The 16,226-nt window shown below is 28.2% G+C and overlaps 3 protein-coding genes across 7 annotated transcripts; 1 reads left to right on the forward strand and 2 right to left on the reverse strand.

The window, feature by feature from the left end:
* Positions 1-498: 498 nt before the first annotated feature.
* Positions 499-4,747, reverse strand: LOC122630129 (eukaryotic translation initiation factor 2D). Of its 2 annotated transcripts, XM_043814281.1 has the most exons (9): positions 3,938-4,261; positions 3,472-3,859; positions 3,090-3,404; positions 2,671-3,003; positions 2,433-2,575; positions 2,177-2,257; positions 1,895-2,099; positions 1,651-1,819; positions 499-1,569 (listed from the first exon to the last, which is right to left on the reverse strand). In XM_043814281.1, the coding sequence occupies exons 1-9, from the start codon at positions 3,991-3,993 to the stop codon at positions 1,490-1,492; spliced, it is 1,770 nt and encodes a 589-aa protein (XP_043670216.1). In that variant the 5' UTR covers positions 3,994-4,261; the 3' UTR covers positions 499-1,489. The 2 variants fall into 2 exon arrangements, with proteins under 2 accessions (XP_043670216.1, XP_043670217.1); XM_043814282.1 differs by lacking the exon at positions 499-1,569 and having other exon boundaries at positions 1,891-2,099; positions 3,938-4,747.
* Positions 4,748-5,440: 693 nt separating this feature from the next.
* LOC122630132 (PX domain-containing protein kinase-like protein) lies at positions 5,441-13,908 on the forward strand. 2 transcript variants are annotated; one of them, XM_043814285.1, is made up of 8 exons: positions 5,441-5,850; positions 6,101-6,386; positions 6,462-6,886; positions 6,963-7,139; positions 7,208-7,618; positions 7,698-7,854; positions 7,923-7,967; positions 9,008-9,146. In XM_043814285.1, exons 1-7 carry the CDS (start codon positions 5,749-5,751, stop codon positions 7,937-7,939), a joined length of 1,575 nt encoding a protein of 524 aa, XP_043670220.1. In that variant the 5' UTR covers positions 5,441-5,748; the 3' UTR covers positions 7,940-7,967; positions 9,008-9,146. The 2 variants fall into 2 exon arrangements, with proteins under 2 accessions (XP_043670220.1, XP_043670219.1); XM_043814284.1 differs by lacking the exon at positions 7,923-7,967 and adding an exon at positions 13,772-13,908 and having other exon boundaries at positions 5,444-5,850; positions 9,008-9,220.
* Positions 12,281-16,222, reverse strand: LOC122630138 (tafazzin). Of its 3 annotated transcripts, XM_043814316.1 has the most exons (7): positions 16,146-16,222; positions 15,737-16,040; positions 15,180-15,185; positions 14,435-14,563; positions 13,735-13,978; positions 13,387-13,641; positions 12,281-13,322 (listed from the first exon to the last, which is right to left on the reverse strand). In XM_043814316.1, the coding sequence occupies exons 2-7, from the start codon at positions 16,029-16,031 to the stop codon at positions 13,283-13,285; spliced, it is 969 nt and encodes a 322-aa protein (XP_043670251.1). In that variant the 5' UTR covers positions 16,032-16,040; positions 16,146-16,222; the 3' UTR covers positions 12,281-13,282. The 3 variants fall into 3 exon arrangements, with proteins under 3 accessions (XP_043670251.1, XP_043670250.1, XP_043670252.1); XM_043814315.1 differs by lacking the exon at positions 16,146-16,222 and having other exon boundaries at positions 15,737-16,119; XM_043814317.1 differs by lacking the exons at positions 15,180-15,185; positions 16,146-16,222 and having other exon boundaries at positions 15,737-16,118.
* Between the last annotated feature and the right edge of the window lie 4 nt (positions 16,223-16,226).

The following is a 16,226-nucleotide window of genomic DNA, read 5'->3' on the forward strand; positions in this document are numbered from 1 at the left end:
AACGTTCACGCGCTACGACTGTCGGAGCACCATTGGTAGTTAATGAGAAAGGAAATGACGACGATAATGATAATGATGATTATGATGAAATAAAAAGTAACGATACGCACGCGCGCGTTTCGAATAACCGAATAAGAGAAAAGAAAAGAAAAGGAAGTGAAGATGGAAAGAAGGAAAGAAAGAACGAAAGAAAAGAATTAAGAATAAAAGAAGAAGAAAAAAAAACAAAAAAGTTAAAAAAAATAATAAAATAAAATAAAACAAAAATAAAAATACAAATAAAAATAAAAATACAAATAAAAAAACCAGTCGCTACGTGATGCACGCGTGCGTAGAGAGATGAGAGAGAGAGAGAACAAAGAAAAAAAAAAAAAAATGAATAAAACGAGTATTAAATATATGCGAGGGCCATGGAGAGGAGGGAATCTTCCTTTAATCCAAAGAGAAAAAAAAGCAAAAAAAAATAAATAAACAACAAAACAAAACCAAAAAAAAAAAGAAGAAGAAGAAGAAGAAGAAGAAAAGAAAAAGATAAGAAAGAACGCACGTATGTACGCATACGCATACGTACGCGCTCACACTCATTACACCGCGATATATATGATGATAAAATGTCATATAAGTACTTGCGAACAATAATCGTGTTCGTTTCTTCCGTTAAAAATGATTTTATTCCTCGTCGAGCAGAATATATATTAAAAAAAATGGCGAATAATAATAATAATAATAATAATATTAATATTAATAATAACGCCAGGGCAGAACGAAGAAGAAGAAGAGAAAAGAATTGAAAAGGTATAAATGTGAATGTGATTTGAAATTTTCAAGTATACACATAACGAGATGAGAAAACATTTCGACGCGTTCGTATATTTTGTCGCGATGTCTTGTCCCACCCTTTAACTTGACATCCTTCTCTCTCCCTCTCTCCCTCCCTCCCTCCCTCCCTCCTATCCGAGGAGAACTCGCGGGCCCTATATTGCAATATTTGTACTTTTCCATGTTGAAACCTCGATATACAATAAATTATATTAACAAACTTTAATCGATCTTAATTACTTACCATTACAAATCCTCGAACAGTAGTTGGTTATAAGGTTGGATTTTCTTTTATGTTTTTCTCTCTCTCTCTCTTTTTTTTTTTTAAATCTATTATTTCAATAATTTATTTGACGCACGTTTATTTTCTATGTATTCTTATAATATATATGTATGTAATTATTATTTAGTCGAAGAAGGAAAATTTTATTATTATAGGAGTCATGATGAATTCGTCGATTAAATGGAAAAAATGCTTTCTGAATGATACAACGATAATAAATTCTTTATATAGAAAATTAGAAATTTTACGTGTAGAACATATACTCGTTCACGTTAAAAGAATCAGACTGATTTTAATAACATTTTTGATGATGCATTACGTTTAATATTGTATATATGTCATAATTATTCAAATATTATTAGAATGCATTCTGTTATCATAGATAGTTTATTTTTTTTTGTTGGCATTGTACTTTTTCGGTGCAAATTCCAAACCTCGTATATAAGTTTTTTTAATTCCATATTTTTCTATAAATAACAATGTTTAATTAACGATAGAGTAATTTCAACGAGTATCTATTATTTCTATGCGGATAGTTAATTTCTTACCTGTTAATAGTTTGTATACATATAAGATTTGATTTCCTTGTACTAGAACACTTGGTGTTTTCTTTCCAGGATCATCCGTGACCGTAGCACTTGCGCCAATATTTTGACACTCTTTGCTAAAGTCTTTGGAATTTATTCCAAATGCTTCTAGATTATTTACTAATGTAACCTTAAAGTTATATTATATTAAAATATTGTATGATCCGTTTTTTATTTTTCATCCTTTCTCTCTATGTTAACTTACTTTTTTTCCTCCTGATCTCATGGTTACTCTCATGTCAATTGGTTCCAATTTTCCTTTGTGCAAGATCGTTGTACCAGCTAAAGTTATTTGATGCATATGCGTCATGCGACCTACAAACTTATTAATTCCATCCTCCATCGACAAAGTTTCTTGGTGTTCTTTTGTTTTTAAAATTCCAGCAAGTTGTGGATTTAGCTTCAGAATTCTACGAAGTATCGACAACGTTATATCAAGCTCATTCTATTACAATCATTTTTAATTTCATATTTAATTTTTACCCACTTCCCATCTTGAAGATTTTCTTGTTTGACATATTTTGTAAAACACTCTCTGATTTGTCGTCTTTCTATAGTGTCGCCTTTTCTGTAATCATCACATTGCAGGAAAATATATACAAATATTTCTCATATTATAATAAAGCGTAATCGTGTATGATGAAACTTTTCTTGACATCTGTTCTGTACAAAAGATTGTGCCTTCTGCAAATATCGTATCGCAATAAGACAGTAATTGCCTAAAATAGTATCTATTTACTTACTCGTATCCATATATCGTTAATATTGGTAAAACATCAGTAGTTACTTTATAACAGTCTGATACACCAACTGTATTTGAAGCAACTGGTTCTGATGGTACTGGTGTTTCGGTAATAACTAATTCCTTTAGTAAGGGATGTTTAAACTAAAGTGAAACAAAAGTGACGTTAGGAAGAAAAATGACTATCCACAGCCGTTTTAACAAATTTCAGTATTAAAATTTAAAGTATTAAAAATTACCTCCACTGATAATAAACTTTCTACTCCTTTTGTCACAGAAGTATTGATAAGTCCTTTGGACTTCATATCTGCCAGAAAAACGGATAGCTTCTTGTATCGTGATTTTTTTATATCTATATTTTTATCTGATGGGCAGGCCGTTAATAAATGATTTTTAAAAAAATTAGAAGTTAACATAGGCAGATCGTTGGCTTTGAGCGTTGTTTTGCATGCTTTTAAAAAGCAATATTCTAATAATTCATCCATTTCTTTTGTGAGATCTATAAATTCAGATGTTACAGAATTTGTGTTTGTTGTGCTTTCTGCTTGTTCCTCCGTTTCATTTGTAATATCCTATATGTAACATAAGATTTTTATTTAGAAAAGATAAAATTACGAAAATGTATTATTTTAAGATTTAAAAATATAGATATATTTACTTGAGATATGCAGTCTGTTTTATCAGCATTAACATCATCATTACCAATCTCTAATTCATTTATTAAATTAGACAGTGGTTTAGTATCATCAGAATCAGTTTTTGTAATTTCTGATTTTTCATTATCTTTTTCATTGTCATCCAAATGATCTTCTGCAGAAACATTTGGAAGACCAAGATCAGGTCTAACAGGTGATTTTCCTAATTGACAAAGATTATCACCCATTACATGATAAATTTGTATACATTTTCCACGACCTGCAGATAAATACATATCTTCGCTGGAGAGCGCAGTGATGCCAACAGCTATTGGTGCCTATTGTAAAATTTCAAGTAAGTATTTATAATTCTGTCACTTATTATCTTAATTAAAAAAACAGTACCTTATTTTCTTCTGTGTTCACAGATACCGGTGTACCTTTTGCCAATTTACCATAAGAGTAAAATGTTATTGGTTCTTTTACTACTAAGCCAGGTAACATCAAATCTGCCCCTTCAATCAATTTTGGTAATACTTGAATACGCATAGTAAAATCATGTAATAAATGTGGATGATGCCATAATGTGTAGATTGTTGGAAAAAACATCGACGAGGATGTCTCCAATTGAAAGAACAATGGTATTCTCGCAACGCAATATAATTTACATAGTTGACCATGATGAGTTACTATTCTCATTACAGTAATCGATTCTTTTTTAGGTAACAAAACTTGTACCGTTTCTTCTGTTAGACAAGGATACGTTGATAATACATACTCGCATAGTTTCTTTCTAGAATCGTATCAAAAATCGAATAATTTAATATATATGTAGGAATATAAGAAATGAAATGTGACTTTTTAAACTAACCTTTCAGTACCCTTTAATTGGTTATTAGATTTCACTTTGAACGGTTTAATAAACATCGTAATTTTGTTATTATTCCAAACGATAGTAATACAAAATTACATACTGTAAACACTAGTAAGTCCCATTCGTATGACAATCACTTCTGTAGACTCAATACAGTAGTGCCAATATTCGAAACACAAATATGTAAATACATCAAATATTTTCTAAATATACCGCCAGAGTGCGTTGGTGTAGTGAGGATTTCTTTCGTTTAAGGTTGTCTATCATAGAGATTACAATTTTTAAGTATTAGAATATCATAATAATATTGTTTTATATTTAACGCGCGTTCGAAGCTATGTAAAGTTTAAGCGAATGTATTATTGTTTAAATATTAGTTTATCGTAGTCCACGCACATTATATATCGTTTAAATAATTATAAAATTTTCGAAAGTATTAATTTTCTAATCTTATACGTTTGATAAGAGAGTACTTCGATGTTTACTTCTTGTAATAAACTGGATCAGGTAGTCAACGATCGGAGATCATAATTTAATTGTATGTAAATATTAAATTTACAGTATTTTATATTTAAAGGTTATTACTAGCTATGTAATGTTTAATCAATTGTAAACTTTGCTGTACAAATTATATATCGTTTCTAATGCATGAATGGCTGAATACGTATTTTTTTATTTTTATATAAAATCGTATGTCGAAAGTTCATTAAAATATTCTAACCTCGTCGTGCGATATAACAAAATATATTTCTTTGCGATTGAAATAGATTAGAAAACCTGAGCGTCGATTTATACACACGCAACACACGAACAAACGTTCACGTCTGACGACAAAAACCCATCGTTCAAGTATTTATATGAAGATCCGTAGTGGGGGGAGAATTTGGAGTGGGGATGCTGTAGTGGGGATACTGTGTAGTGGGGATACAAGCTTCTTCCTCTTTGCCGCAAAGTTCAAGGGGCGCCACTGTAGAAAACTTTTTCCACAAAAAAATATTGAAAACTGCACTTACGCGAACAATGAGTGCATACGTAATTTTTGACTGATTTTAATGAAAGAGATCTTATTTTAAAGATGAAAGTTTGAACGAGAACATAGTCTTTTCGAATTTTGAAAAAAGCTTCATTCTCATGGACAAAGTACTCCCAAAGAAATAACAATTTACGACACGATCTTTTTTTCAAAGAAAATAAAGATTGTTCAATGATTCGAAAAAGTCATATCCTCGTTTAAACCTTCATCGTTCGTAAAAATCGATTTAGTATTATGCCTGTACTCATTGTTCGCGTAAACCATTATAAAATTTGGAGTGACGAACAGCCTTAATTTCCATTATCTTTTGATACCATTTGACCCGCTGATACAAACATTAAACATTTATTATTTTCTCCTTGAATTGTTTTAAAAAATAATTTATGATAATATCCATTATTATATGCTTCGTATTATCGATGAAAGACGTTCGTAAATATCTATGATCAATCATCTGTTTTCTGGCTTTATTTTATTTCGAATAGATAGTAGCAGATATAATAGTTCTTGGTTGTGACGTTAGTGGGCGACGAATTAATAAGATGGTTGTTGAGGATTGATGCTTCATCTAAATCACGTATGCTATTGTCAGCGAAATTAAATACCAGGGAGAATCTTCGATAACAGTGAGGTCAATGTTATCACTGAATTTACGTTTACCAATGCTGAAATGAAGCTAAAGCATGTTATATATGGTCACGCGTGGATTTTACGCGGAATATTGTCGCAGATCGCCCCTCACGGGCTCTGCGTTTCATCGGATTAATATCAATCAATGGCTTTATTTGAGAAGAGGTATACTAATAAAGTATTGCTAGATGATACAGAGAAGTTGACAAGTGTTATTGAAAATGCTAGAACAATCAACGGACATACGGTAAGTTTTTCGTTTAATACGATCATTTATTTAGTTATTGTAACTAATAATAATGGCATTTAGATAATACTCATGTATTTTTTTTTTTTTTTTTTTTACAAGAATTTTTGTTTTTTTACACTGTTCAGATAATTTTTTTTTCATGCAATACGATAGTAAGCTTTTTCTTGATTCGATAGTGGATTGTTTTATTGTCAATATTTTATTATATTTTCTTTTTTCTTTTCTTTTTTTTTATTTGTTTATATAGGAATATGTGATTAGAGTACAACGTGGTCCTCTACCTGAAAAAACGTGGAGAGTGAGCAAACGTTACAATGACTTCGTTCAACTTAATGCAGTTTTATCATTATCAGGCATTGACCTGCCATTACCTCCTAAAAAGATCATTGGAAACATGGAGCCTGACTTTATAGCTCAACGTCAACTAGCTTTACAGAATTATTTAAATATTGTACTAATGAATCCCATATTGGCATCATCTCTTCCTATGAAAAAATTTTTAGATCCTGATAATTATACAACGCCACTACATGGTAGGTTATATAAAAAGGTTTTGTTTACTTATATATTTTAGAGGTATACATGTAATTTCTTTTTGTTCTTTTAAGAAATAGCATTACAGCAAGTGTCATTAGCTTTAAGAAGTGATGCTAATTTCGAAGTTGGGAAAGCTATTCCTGATATGGGATGGCGGTTAAGAAAATATTACTATACCGTTAAGAATCGTCAACATCCAAAGCAAGAATATTTACTTGCTTGGGTAGAATTCGGACCAGATAAGCATCTTCAGGACAAAGATATGCAAGGAGTTTTCAAAAGTCTGGGCACTTTGAAACATAATTACATTGAACCAATAGTTCATCAACATGTAACAGAGAATGGAGCTCTTATGATAAGAAATTTTTGTCCAACGGGTACACTGCGTGATATACTTTGCATGACCAAACCTAAGCAGTCATTTATAAAAAAGTATGGAAATCCAAAACAAGTTAAATCACTCACACTACCTGAAGTTACTACTTATGGTTATCAGGTTAATAATTATTGAACTTCATGATAGAAACAAGTATTGAAAGTACTAGTTGCTAATTCAATGTATTGTATTACAGATTTTGGAAGCACTGAGTTTTTTACATGAGAAAGGATTACCTTATGGGCATCTACACACGGGCAATATACTATTGACGCAAGGATGTGCTAAGTTATTAGATATAGAGAATGGCCTTTTGGGTTTGCCAGCATTTTATAGGCCTTATGTCGTTCAGAGAAGAAAACTCCATGCTACGGTTAGTTCAATACTAAATAATTAATATACAATCATTTTACATAAGAAACTAAAGTGACTTTTTTTTAGACTCAAGTGGATGTCTATTCGTTTGGACATATATTATATGAGATGGCATTTGGCAGACCATTATTGGAAGCAATGTGTTCTGAAATGCCAACTTGCGATATGACGTTAAAAAATCTACTGGAGGTAATTTTATCACCAGAGGCTCTCAAGCAGGACTTACCCAAGGTTCAACATTTGCTAGAGCACCCATTTTTTGAAACAGTGCGACGTGCAAACCTTGCTATCACTTCGATAGAAAAACCACATTTTAAACTTAGTAATCATCTGAAGGAAGCTTTGCAAGAAGCAATGAATAAAGCAGAGCAAAGATTGAGAGATGAACAAAAGGTAGCTAGACATCAGAAAAGGCTTGTGAAGGTTCAAGAATTAATGAGCTCTGAAGAAGAAATGAAAAAACGGAAACAGAAATTGGTAAGATTCTTAGTTCTATTGCAAATATAATAAATATTCACGATATTTATATTAATGGAAATCTTATTATTTGTGTTAGAAAAAGGAGCAAAAATTAGCACAGGAACAACAAATGTCTAATCAATTGGGAACAAATGGTACAAAACAAGTAAATGGTAAAAGTTCAGAAAGATCTGATAGTCCTACGAGTACATCTACAGCTACCAGTGTTGGAACTTTAACGCCACCATCGCTTGGTAAGTTTTCCTTAGTCATATTACTATTATTTTCGTTAATACTAATCAATGTCCACCTTTTTAATCAGCTGGGCACAAAAGTTGATGGCGCATACTACGGTCATTTCTTTCACGTAGGTCGTTCATTTCCATTCACGTTTGTTGAAATTTATTCCATGTCATCGCATGAATATACATACAAAATTCTTTACATATATTACATATTTTACATGTATTAAAAAACATACACGCATTTTGTGAAATAGTACTCTAAATTATATTCCTCCTATATAAATCTTTATGCATGATTAAAATATATACAGGATATTAAAAAAAAAAGAGATTAAAACTTGGAAGACATATAGTACTTGTCAAGCTAAATAAAAAGTCTTTAGTCAAATAGTTGATTAACAGAAATGATCTTATACTTTTATTTTGATATTTGCAAACAATGTCATGTACTATATATCTTACATATCAACAAATACAGAAATAAACAAAAACATATCAACAAGTACACCTCATTTTATAATCATTATAAAATAATATTTAAATTTAATTTCAGTGAAAGATAGATAGGATTGGATGAACTAGTTGCATGGCCTTCCAGTCTTCCTATTTAAATTCTTTGTATATATTTTTTTCCTTTTTATGTTCATTTTAAGTACTTAATTTATCCATCTCCCTTAATAATATGCAAGATTTACAGCAACTAAGTATCTACCAAGTGAAGAAAGATAAGTAGAATAGTATCTGTAAATATTAAAGTAAGAGTACATTAAGGTAAATCAGAAGTAAAGTCACTGTCATGACAAAAATTAAAAATTATTTATAACTCCATAAAGATTAATTTTTCAGTCTATTTTGATTAAGTGTTATTTAATCAACTAAATGAGCAATAATGTCCTCTTAGTTCTATGAACCCTTTTTTTAAATATCCTATATATATATATATATTTGTCTAACAGAAAAATAGGAATATGTTGTAGTATTTTTACATGGATATATTTATTTTATGTTCGTATATTTACTTTGTTGCCAATATATATACATATATATATATATATATATATATATATATATATATATATAACATTAAATAGAATGCAAAAACTATGTTTATGTCATGATAAATATAATAAACGTAATAACATCGAAATATTTTTAATCTAAGGTTTTACAGAAATGCCACATGGTGATGTACCTGTTAAAAACAATCCATTACCAGCATCTGTGTCATCTGGTGGAGCAGCAGAATCCCCTATATCAAAAGCAGGCAACGAACGTGCAGCTTTACTCGGAAGTATCTGTTCTTTTGATAAAAGTAAACTTCGTAGAATTGTCAATGGTAACCATTAGAGAACCTTCTCAAAGAACAAATCATTTCGTAAGTAATGTTGTTTTTTTTTCTTGTTATAAGAATATGCGAGTTTATTGGATTAAAGAAATGTTTGTTCTATGTGAGACAAATTTAAGTACAACATTTTAAAATTATTTAGTATTGCAAGTACTACTCTGTGTACAGAAATCTACAAAATTATGGGTGTACTGGTAAAAAGTAATGTAGAGGAAATATTACAAAAAAAAATATATATATATAATTACATACAGTATTCTAACAAAAAGATCGTGAATCAATTGGAAGACTTAAAAAAATTATAAAATTAGAAATAAATGTGTGATTATTATTAATTTGGTAGTGTTTCAAATTATATAAAAATTCTTTTATTTATCTTTTAGTAGTATAATATAGTACCAAATTTTCCGATATAAAAGATCTTATAGTCACATAGTTCTTTTGTGAAGTATTAATGACTTATGAAATATACTTTTGAGAAAGAGAAATACTAAATGAAGAAACACATACATACACACATATACATGAAATAAATACGATATTTAATCGTATCGTATTAAGAGATAGAGATACGTGAAATATAAATGTTAATATTTCTTTATATATATTTTATTATTTTTTTGAGGTGTCTTGCGTGCAATCTATCTAAGCTCGTATTACGTACGATATTTGATCATATCGTATTAAAAGATGGAGATACATAAAATATGAATATTAATATTTGTTTTATGTATCTTTTATTATTCTGTTTAAAGACATCTTTGTGCAATGTATCTAAATTTATATTACATATGTATCTAGTTATTATAGTAATCACGTATATTATTATAACAAAATTCCAAGAAAATTCTAATATATATATATATATATATATATATATATATATATATATATATATATATGTAATATAATATAGAAAACCAAATTTTAAGGATTACAATGGTAAATATAAATATAATTGTTTTCTCACCTCCTATTGTCTGTATACATTATAATATGCATAAAAACACCAGATAGGAGTAAACAATAATAACTAAAGAGAAATGCTTCTATAGAACTACATTTATATCTCTATAATTTTTTAAACTGAATTCATATTCATACAGACAGTAAAAAATGTGAACACCAATTGTTTTTATCAGAATCTTATAAAAAAAAAAAAAAATATTTTGATTATCTCTTCCTTTTAAAAACCGTCCAGAAAAAGATATAAAATTCGAGAGATTTGTTCATATCTTAAAAATTTGAAACTGTTTAAGATATATAATAATATTTTTTACGTCAAATTATTTCTTTCATTCTAGATATATCAGACTATTTTTATTATGGAATATCATGTGTAGAGAAAGAACAATATGTGTCAGAGTGTGATAATATCATATTTTAGTTATTTCTTTCATCAGCCCTATTTTTTTTTTCTTTTCTTTATATATATATATCTATTAAACGTTTATAATGATAAAAACACATAATTTATGTTTATGTATGTGGAATATAAAGCGAAAGGATCGTATGTCCTTTTTGTATCATTTGTAAGACCACTATTAACCAGTTTCATAAGCAAAAAAACGTGCCAAGACATACGTAATTATTGCGTTGATAAACTTCGTTATAATGTTAGTTCGTAGAATAAATTATCTCTCTGTAGGATAAACAGTGAATGTAATATGTTTTATCTATCGATACTAAATCGGAAAATGTAATATAAACGTTATTTTAATACGCGTAAGTGTCTTGTATGTAGAGCTCTAAAATGTCTCTAAAATCAAAAATGATGGCTACCAAGAGACAAAAATTACATGATAAATTGTGTTTTAATGAGTTTAAAAAAGTTTAAGAATAATTAATTCTTACTCAAACGATATAATTGTGTGTACAGTGATTTCAAATAATTTGAGTAATGCTTTTAACAAACAGATCCATATATTTTACAAAAAAAAAATTTTTCTTTTGTTTAACAATTATTGAACAATTATTTTTATTATTATTATAATAAAATTATGTACACATTCTGATGTCACTTTAAAAATTATAGAAAAACTATATTATATGTATATGTGGCTCTAATGATTGTATCATGATGTCAAGTAGTTTGTATAGCTTATTTAAACAGGAACAGAAATATACTGAAAAGATTAATTTATAGTAGAATGTCATTGTTACCATAGTTACGTCGATGTGTAAAGAATGTTAAAAAACATTCGAAAAAATCCATATCAGAACAAAACACATTTCGCTATTTAATGATATTATATAATAAAAAATTTTAGAAAAAGATTCTTACACACAAAGAAGGAATTATAATTTGAAAAACTCAAATAAGTTTAGAAAATAGAACGTTGTGAGAGAAGAATATTAACGCTTTGACTTAGCCAAAGATCTTTTTATAGCTACTACATACATTTATTCTAAAAAAAAAAAAAAATAAAATAAAATAAAATAAAAATGTTAAAGAGTAACAGTAGTTATAATAATGAAGTTTTTATTGCACTGAAAATGACACATTCAAAAACTATATATATGATGATGAAATATATAAATAAAGTATAAATATAAACCAAACACATACTTACAATAAAGTGAAAGCAAAATTTAGAATAAATGCTCTTTTGGAATTAAAAAAATCTATTTAATGTTATTTTACTAAATAATATCTAATTTGATAGCTATTTGATTAAACTTATAATTTGATGTTAATATATATATATATATTTTTTTAATTATATATTATTTGTAGATGTAACAGGCTTCCAACAATGACACTTCTTTAATAAAAGCAAGTGTAAATCATGCATACATAATCTAACAATTTAATCTGTAATCAATGTTAAACTAACTATTCTAAAACTTACATATTTGGTTTCCAATGGATTTATTTAAAATAATAAGATGCAATAAATAAATAGAGAAACACGATAGAATAACATAAATTAGAAAAATATTACAAGATACAAAAGAAAAAAAACGATTTTTGCTGTAAAGAATTATTGTAAATACAAGTATCTCTATTTCTTTGAAGTGAAAAGTAATAGAAATCATAAAAATACAAATTTTCTATTTTGTAAACGATTTTTAAAATTACTATAGATGTTATTCCTTGAATATTTATTTTATATAAATTTTACTTTACATTTAAGAAGACCTTTGTATACTTAATTGTATACTAATAGATGTCATACATATATAAAAATAGTATTTATGTTGTAATGTTGTATTTTATGTTTTATTTATTTCAAACTGTTTTTTAATACGATTCATTGATTTTTTTATAAAAAAAAATTTATATAATTTATGAAAATAAATATCAACGAATAATGGAAAATGTTATAATTGTATTAATAGTACAAACTTACTATTAAGAACAAACTTTTAAAAACTGATAAACGAGTACATACAGTTTTCTAGATAATTATACAGTTGGTAATTGCAATAGGATTATTATTTCATTATAATAGAATTGTTATAATTACTGTGATCAATAGTTCTAAAGAAACAAATTTTTTTCAATGTTTAATTACGTTATAGTTTTTTGATAAATTATTAAAGATTATAAGATTATATATAATCTCCTTTCAACCATATATATAAGAAATTATATTGATACTTTAATAATTTAACTTAAACTAAATATTAAATCATCAAATCATACTAAAAATACAAGTCATAGCATTTTCAAAATTATCTACATCTTGCATATTCAAGAATTTTTATTTAGGAAGCTTTTGATTAAATATATTGATAAATTTTTCCCATTCGCCTTTTTGTCATTATTGCATAAATATGTACATAGTGATATGTGTTACTAAATTGATAAAAAATAAATTACAATTTACATTGATAAATATCATACATATTTTCTATATAGATACATATTTTTCAACGAATTCAGAGTTTCAAAGAAACAAACAGAAATAATGTAAAATTATGTAATTACTAATTAATGATTTTTTTTTTCAATTTTGTATTTCGTTAATACCTTTAAAACGATATGTAAAATTTAAACTGTATATCTTTACCAATATTTTTCCATCTTTGTATTGGCGAATGACAATTAATGCTAGGAAAAAATTATCTGTGAAATTTAATTTGCTGTCATAATTTTTCATGAAGCTTTTCCGTTGCTGTCTTTAATCTGTAAATTACAGAGCAATTAAAAAAAAATTAAAAAAAAAAAAAAAATCTCAAAAAAGCCATACCTGAGAAGTTCTTCCTGAATATGATCAGTGATAGCTTTTCTGGCTTCTACTTCTGTGGCTTTAGCTTCTTTTAAATTCTTCAACAACTCACTAAAATCTATGGGTTCACCATAATTCATGGTAACCTTTTTTCGCGTTTTAAACATGTAAGGTGGCTCGTTAGGAAGCACTTGATCCATGCCAAGATGACATATAGGAATCACTAGCGGTGTAACAGGCGATTCTAATATCAATCTTCCGATACCCCACTTCAACCTGTACAAAATCAAATGTACTTCATCAATTTTATTGCAATTGTTCTTCATCAATTTTCAATTATATATACACATAAATGATAAATATATAGACCTCATATTGTCTTTAAACATGTTGACTTTTCCTTCAGGAAACACGTGGATCCAATCCCCAGAAGTCAGCTTTTCGATGCAGAAGTCAATAGCTTCCTGATAAACACCATGGCCTCGTATAATAGGTATGCACTTGCCAAGCATAAAGAAGTAGGAATGCCAAACATTCGTGAAACAAATGTCATGTGCGGCGAGGGACCACCTCATCTTTCGACGATTCAGCAAATGTCTCAGGTCCAGTGTGGCTAAATGAGTTCAGAGATTTTCTGTCTTTAATTCTTTCATTCGATCGATTAGCGACGTCATTCTGAGAAAGAAAAGATTATATATGTCTCAGAGGGAGAGTTGCGGGCATATTCAGAATACGAGAAACGAGAGAGAAACGAGAGAGAGAGAGAGAGAGAGAGAGAGAGAGAGAGGGAGAGAGAGAGAGAGAGACAGACAGACAGACAGACAGACAGAGAGAGAAAGAGAGGGGGAAAAAAGAAAAGAAGAGAGAGATAACCAAACTTTTTATTTCAAGTTTAAATGGATAATTTATTAGTACGTAGTAGATGATAAATACAACATGATTTATGTATGTATGTATGCATGCATAATTTATATTTTGTTACAGGTAAATGCGTTGTGCAATCAGAATAAGTGATGAATCGGTCGATGCTTCGATCATTTTGCGGTAACAAATAAAGCTTTAAACTTACCCCATATTCCAGGATCGTCGAAACAACTGTGATGATTCGAGACAGTTATAAGAGGAACATTTTTTGGTCGTTCATCTAAGGCCCGGGTAATGATATGTTTGTTGTACACCAATGCTTTATTCAGCCATTCTTAATGAAAGAATATTTTTATTAAGAAAATTATGTTTTTGTTATATATATATTTTTTCTTACTAAAACGAGATTGTTATATAATATGTAATATTATTGTATATGTAATATATGTATTATATTCTTGTGTATATATATATATATATATATATATATATATATATATGTAATATAGGTTATATATAAGGATTTCGTTTTGATAAGAAAAAATAAATGTTTAATAGATTCAAAAAATCGGTGATAATTATTTAAATGTAATTCTAAAATAGTTTTAAATGTATTCTTTTTAAAGTTTTCTTAAATTATTCAAACGATTTCTGACTATCATGTTGAATTTAAATTATTTCACTATGGCCAATACTGATGTCATTAATTCAATACTGATATCTTGAATACCAAGTAATGGCGTTGTAATCGTTTTATCAAAAATTAATTCGTATTTATTATTATATTATTTCTTATATTTACTAATTTATGTACAGATTATATATAGATTAGATTATAATATGAAATATATTTATAAGAATTCTCTCTTTATTTAAAAAAAATAAATATGTTAAAATAATAAGTAGAAATTAATTAGAATTATGTAATAAAATAAAGAAATAAAAATTACCTTTGTCTAATCACGTAGGGCAGACATACGCATAACTCATTTACATATAATAGTTAAAATCACTTAAGAAAGATAAGCTATTATAAAAGATAAACTTGTAACTTTCTAGTAACTATCAACTACGTTTAATTTAATCCTTTTAATGTTTCATAATGATAGTGGAGTGAAAAGAAAATAGCATGTAAAAAGAATTTTAAGGCATTTTATGAGTCAAACAAGTAATATTTTCTAGAGCGTAGAAGATATATATAAATATATACACGCACATAGTAGACAAAAGTAAGAGTGAAAGGAATAAATGTATTGCAACGAGTGAGAGAACTGAATCATCAATGAATAAAAGAAAATCAGAATCATCTAAAAGTACTTATTATCAATTATACACAATAACTCTTCTAAAATTCTTATGAATATTATCAATAAGAAAGAAAAAGAAAAAAAAAAAAAAGAAATTAAGGTCAGGCAAAATGTAGATAATGCAGTGATTCTAAATGGTTAAATTACATTAAAAAATAATACTGCGTCATAATATGATATATAGAAACAAAGACGCGTACCTATTAGAATCTTTGAGAATATTCCAACAGCGGCGAAGGTTATGCTGCTTGCTATGTTCCATAATCTTGTTGGAGTTCGAAGTTTAGGTATGATCCACTTGATATCGTACATCATAGTGCTATGTTTCGTTGACTTCGGTGAACGAAGAAATGAGAAGTAATGTAGTTCTGCGAGGGAATGGGAAGCGGTATCCCCGCGAGGGACTGTCCACTCTTTCGTAATTCTGATCAGCCATCTTCCTGCCAACTTCACACCATTTTTCATGAAGTGCGTCACGTGAGACGATCGAACCATAACACTCGTCTTTGATGAAACGATATAAAAAGTTCTTTGTTAATTCAATCGGAAAAATAAAACGAGTATCGATGTCATACGCGTTATCTAAGTTATATATATTAAATTGCTTACCTCGAACGTGACGTTCACGAGAAGGAAACAGCGCCTCGCTGGCCATGCGCGATATCAATCTTTAAATGGCGCCACTTTAAA

Source organism: Vespula pensylvanica, chromosome 6, assembly GCF_014466175.1.
Source record: "Vespula pensylvanica isolate Volc-1 chromosome 6, ASM1446617v1, whole genome shotgun sequence".
Lineage (NCBI taxonomy): Eukaryota > Metazoa > Arthropoda > Insecta > Hymenoptera > Vespidae > Vespula > Vespula pensylvanica.

Excerpts from the sequence above, each read along its gene's own strand:
- LOC122630129 (XM_043814281.1), bottom strand. The coding sequence starts at position 3,993 with ATGTTTATTAAACCGTTCAAAGTGAAATCTAATAACCAATTAAAGGGT. Across the intron at positions 1,820-1,894 it reads TGAGATCAGGAGGAAAAAAA|GTTACATTAGTAAATAATCT; the intron begins GTAAGTTAACAT and ends TATAACTTTAAG. Across the intron at positions 1,570-1,650 it reads TGTATACAAACTATTAACAG|AAAAATATGGAATTAAAAAA; the intron begins GTAAGAAATTAA and ends TGTTATTTATAG.
- LOC122630132 (XM_043814284.1), top strand. The coding sequence starts at position 5,749 with ATGGCTTTATTTGAGAAGAGGTATACTAATAAAGTATTGCTAGATGAT. Across the intron at positions 6,887-6,962 it reads TTACTACTTATGGTTATCAG|ATTTTGGAAGCACTGAGTTT; the intron begins GTTAATAATTAT and ends ATTGTATTACAG. Across the intron at positions 7,855-9,007 it reads TTTAACGCCACCATCGCTTG|GTTTTACAGAAATGCCACAT; the intron begins GTAAGTTTTCCT and ends TTTTAATCTAAG.
- LOC122630138 (XM_043814316.1), bottom strand. The coding sequence starts at position 16,031 with ATGGTTCGATCGTCTCACGTGACGCACTTCATGAAAAATGGTGTGAAG. Across the intron at positions 13,979-14,434 it reads CGACGATCCTGGAATATGGG|CCACACTGGACCTGAGACAT; the intron begins GTAAGTTTAAAG and ends GAACTCATTTAG. Across the intron at positions 13,323-13,386 it reads ATTCAGGAAGAACTTCTCAG|ATTAAAGACAGCAACGGAAA; the intron begins GTATGGCTTTTT and ends TGTAATTTACAG.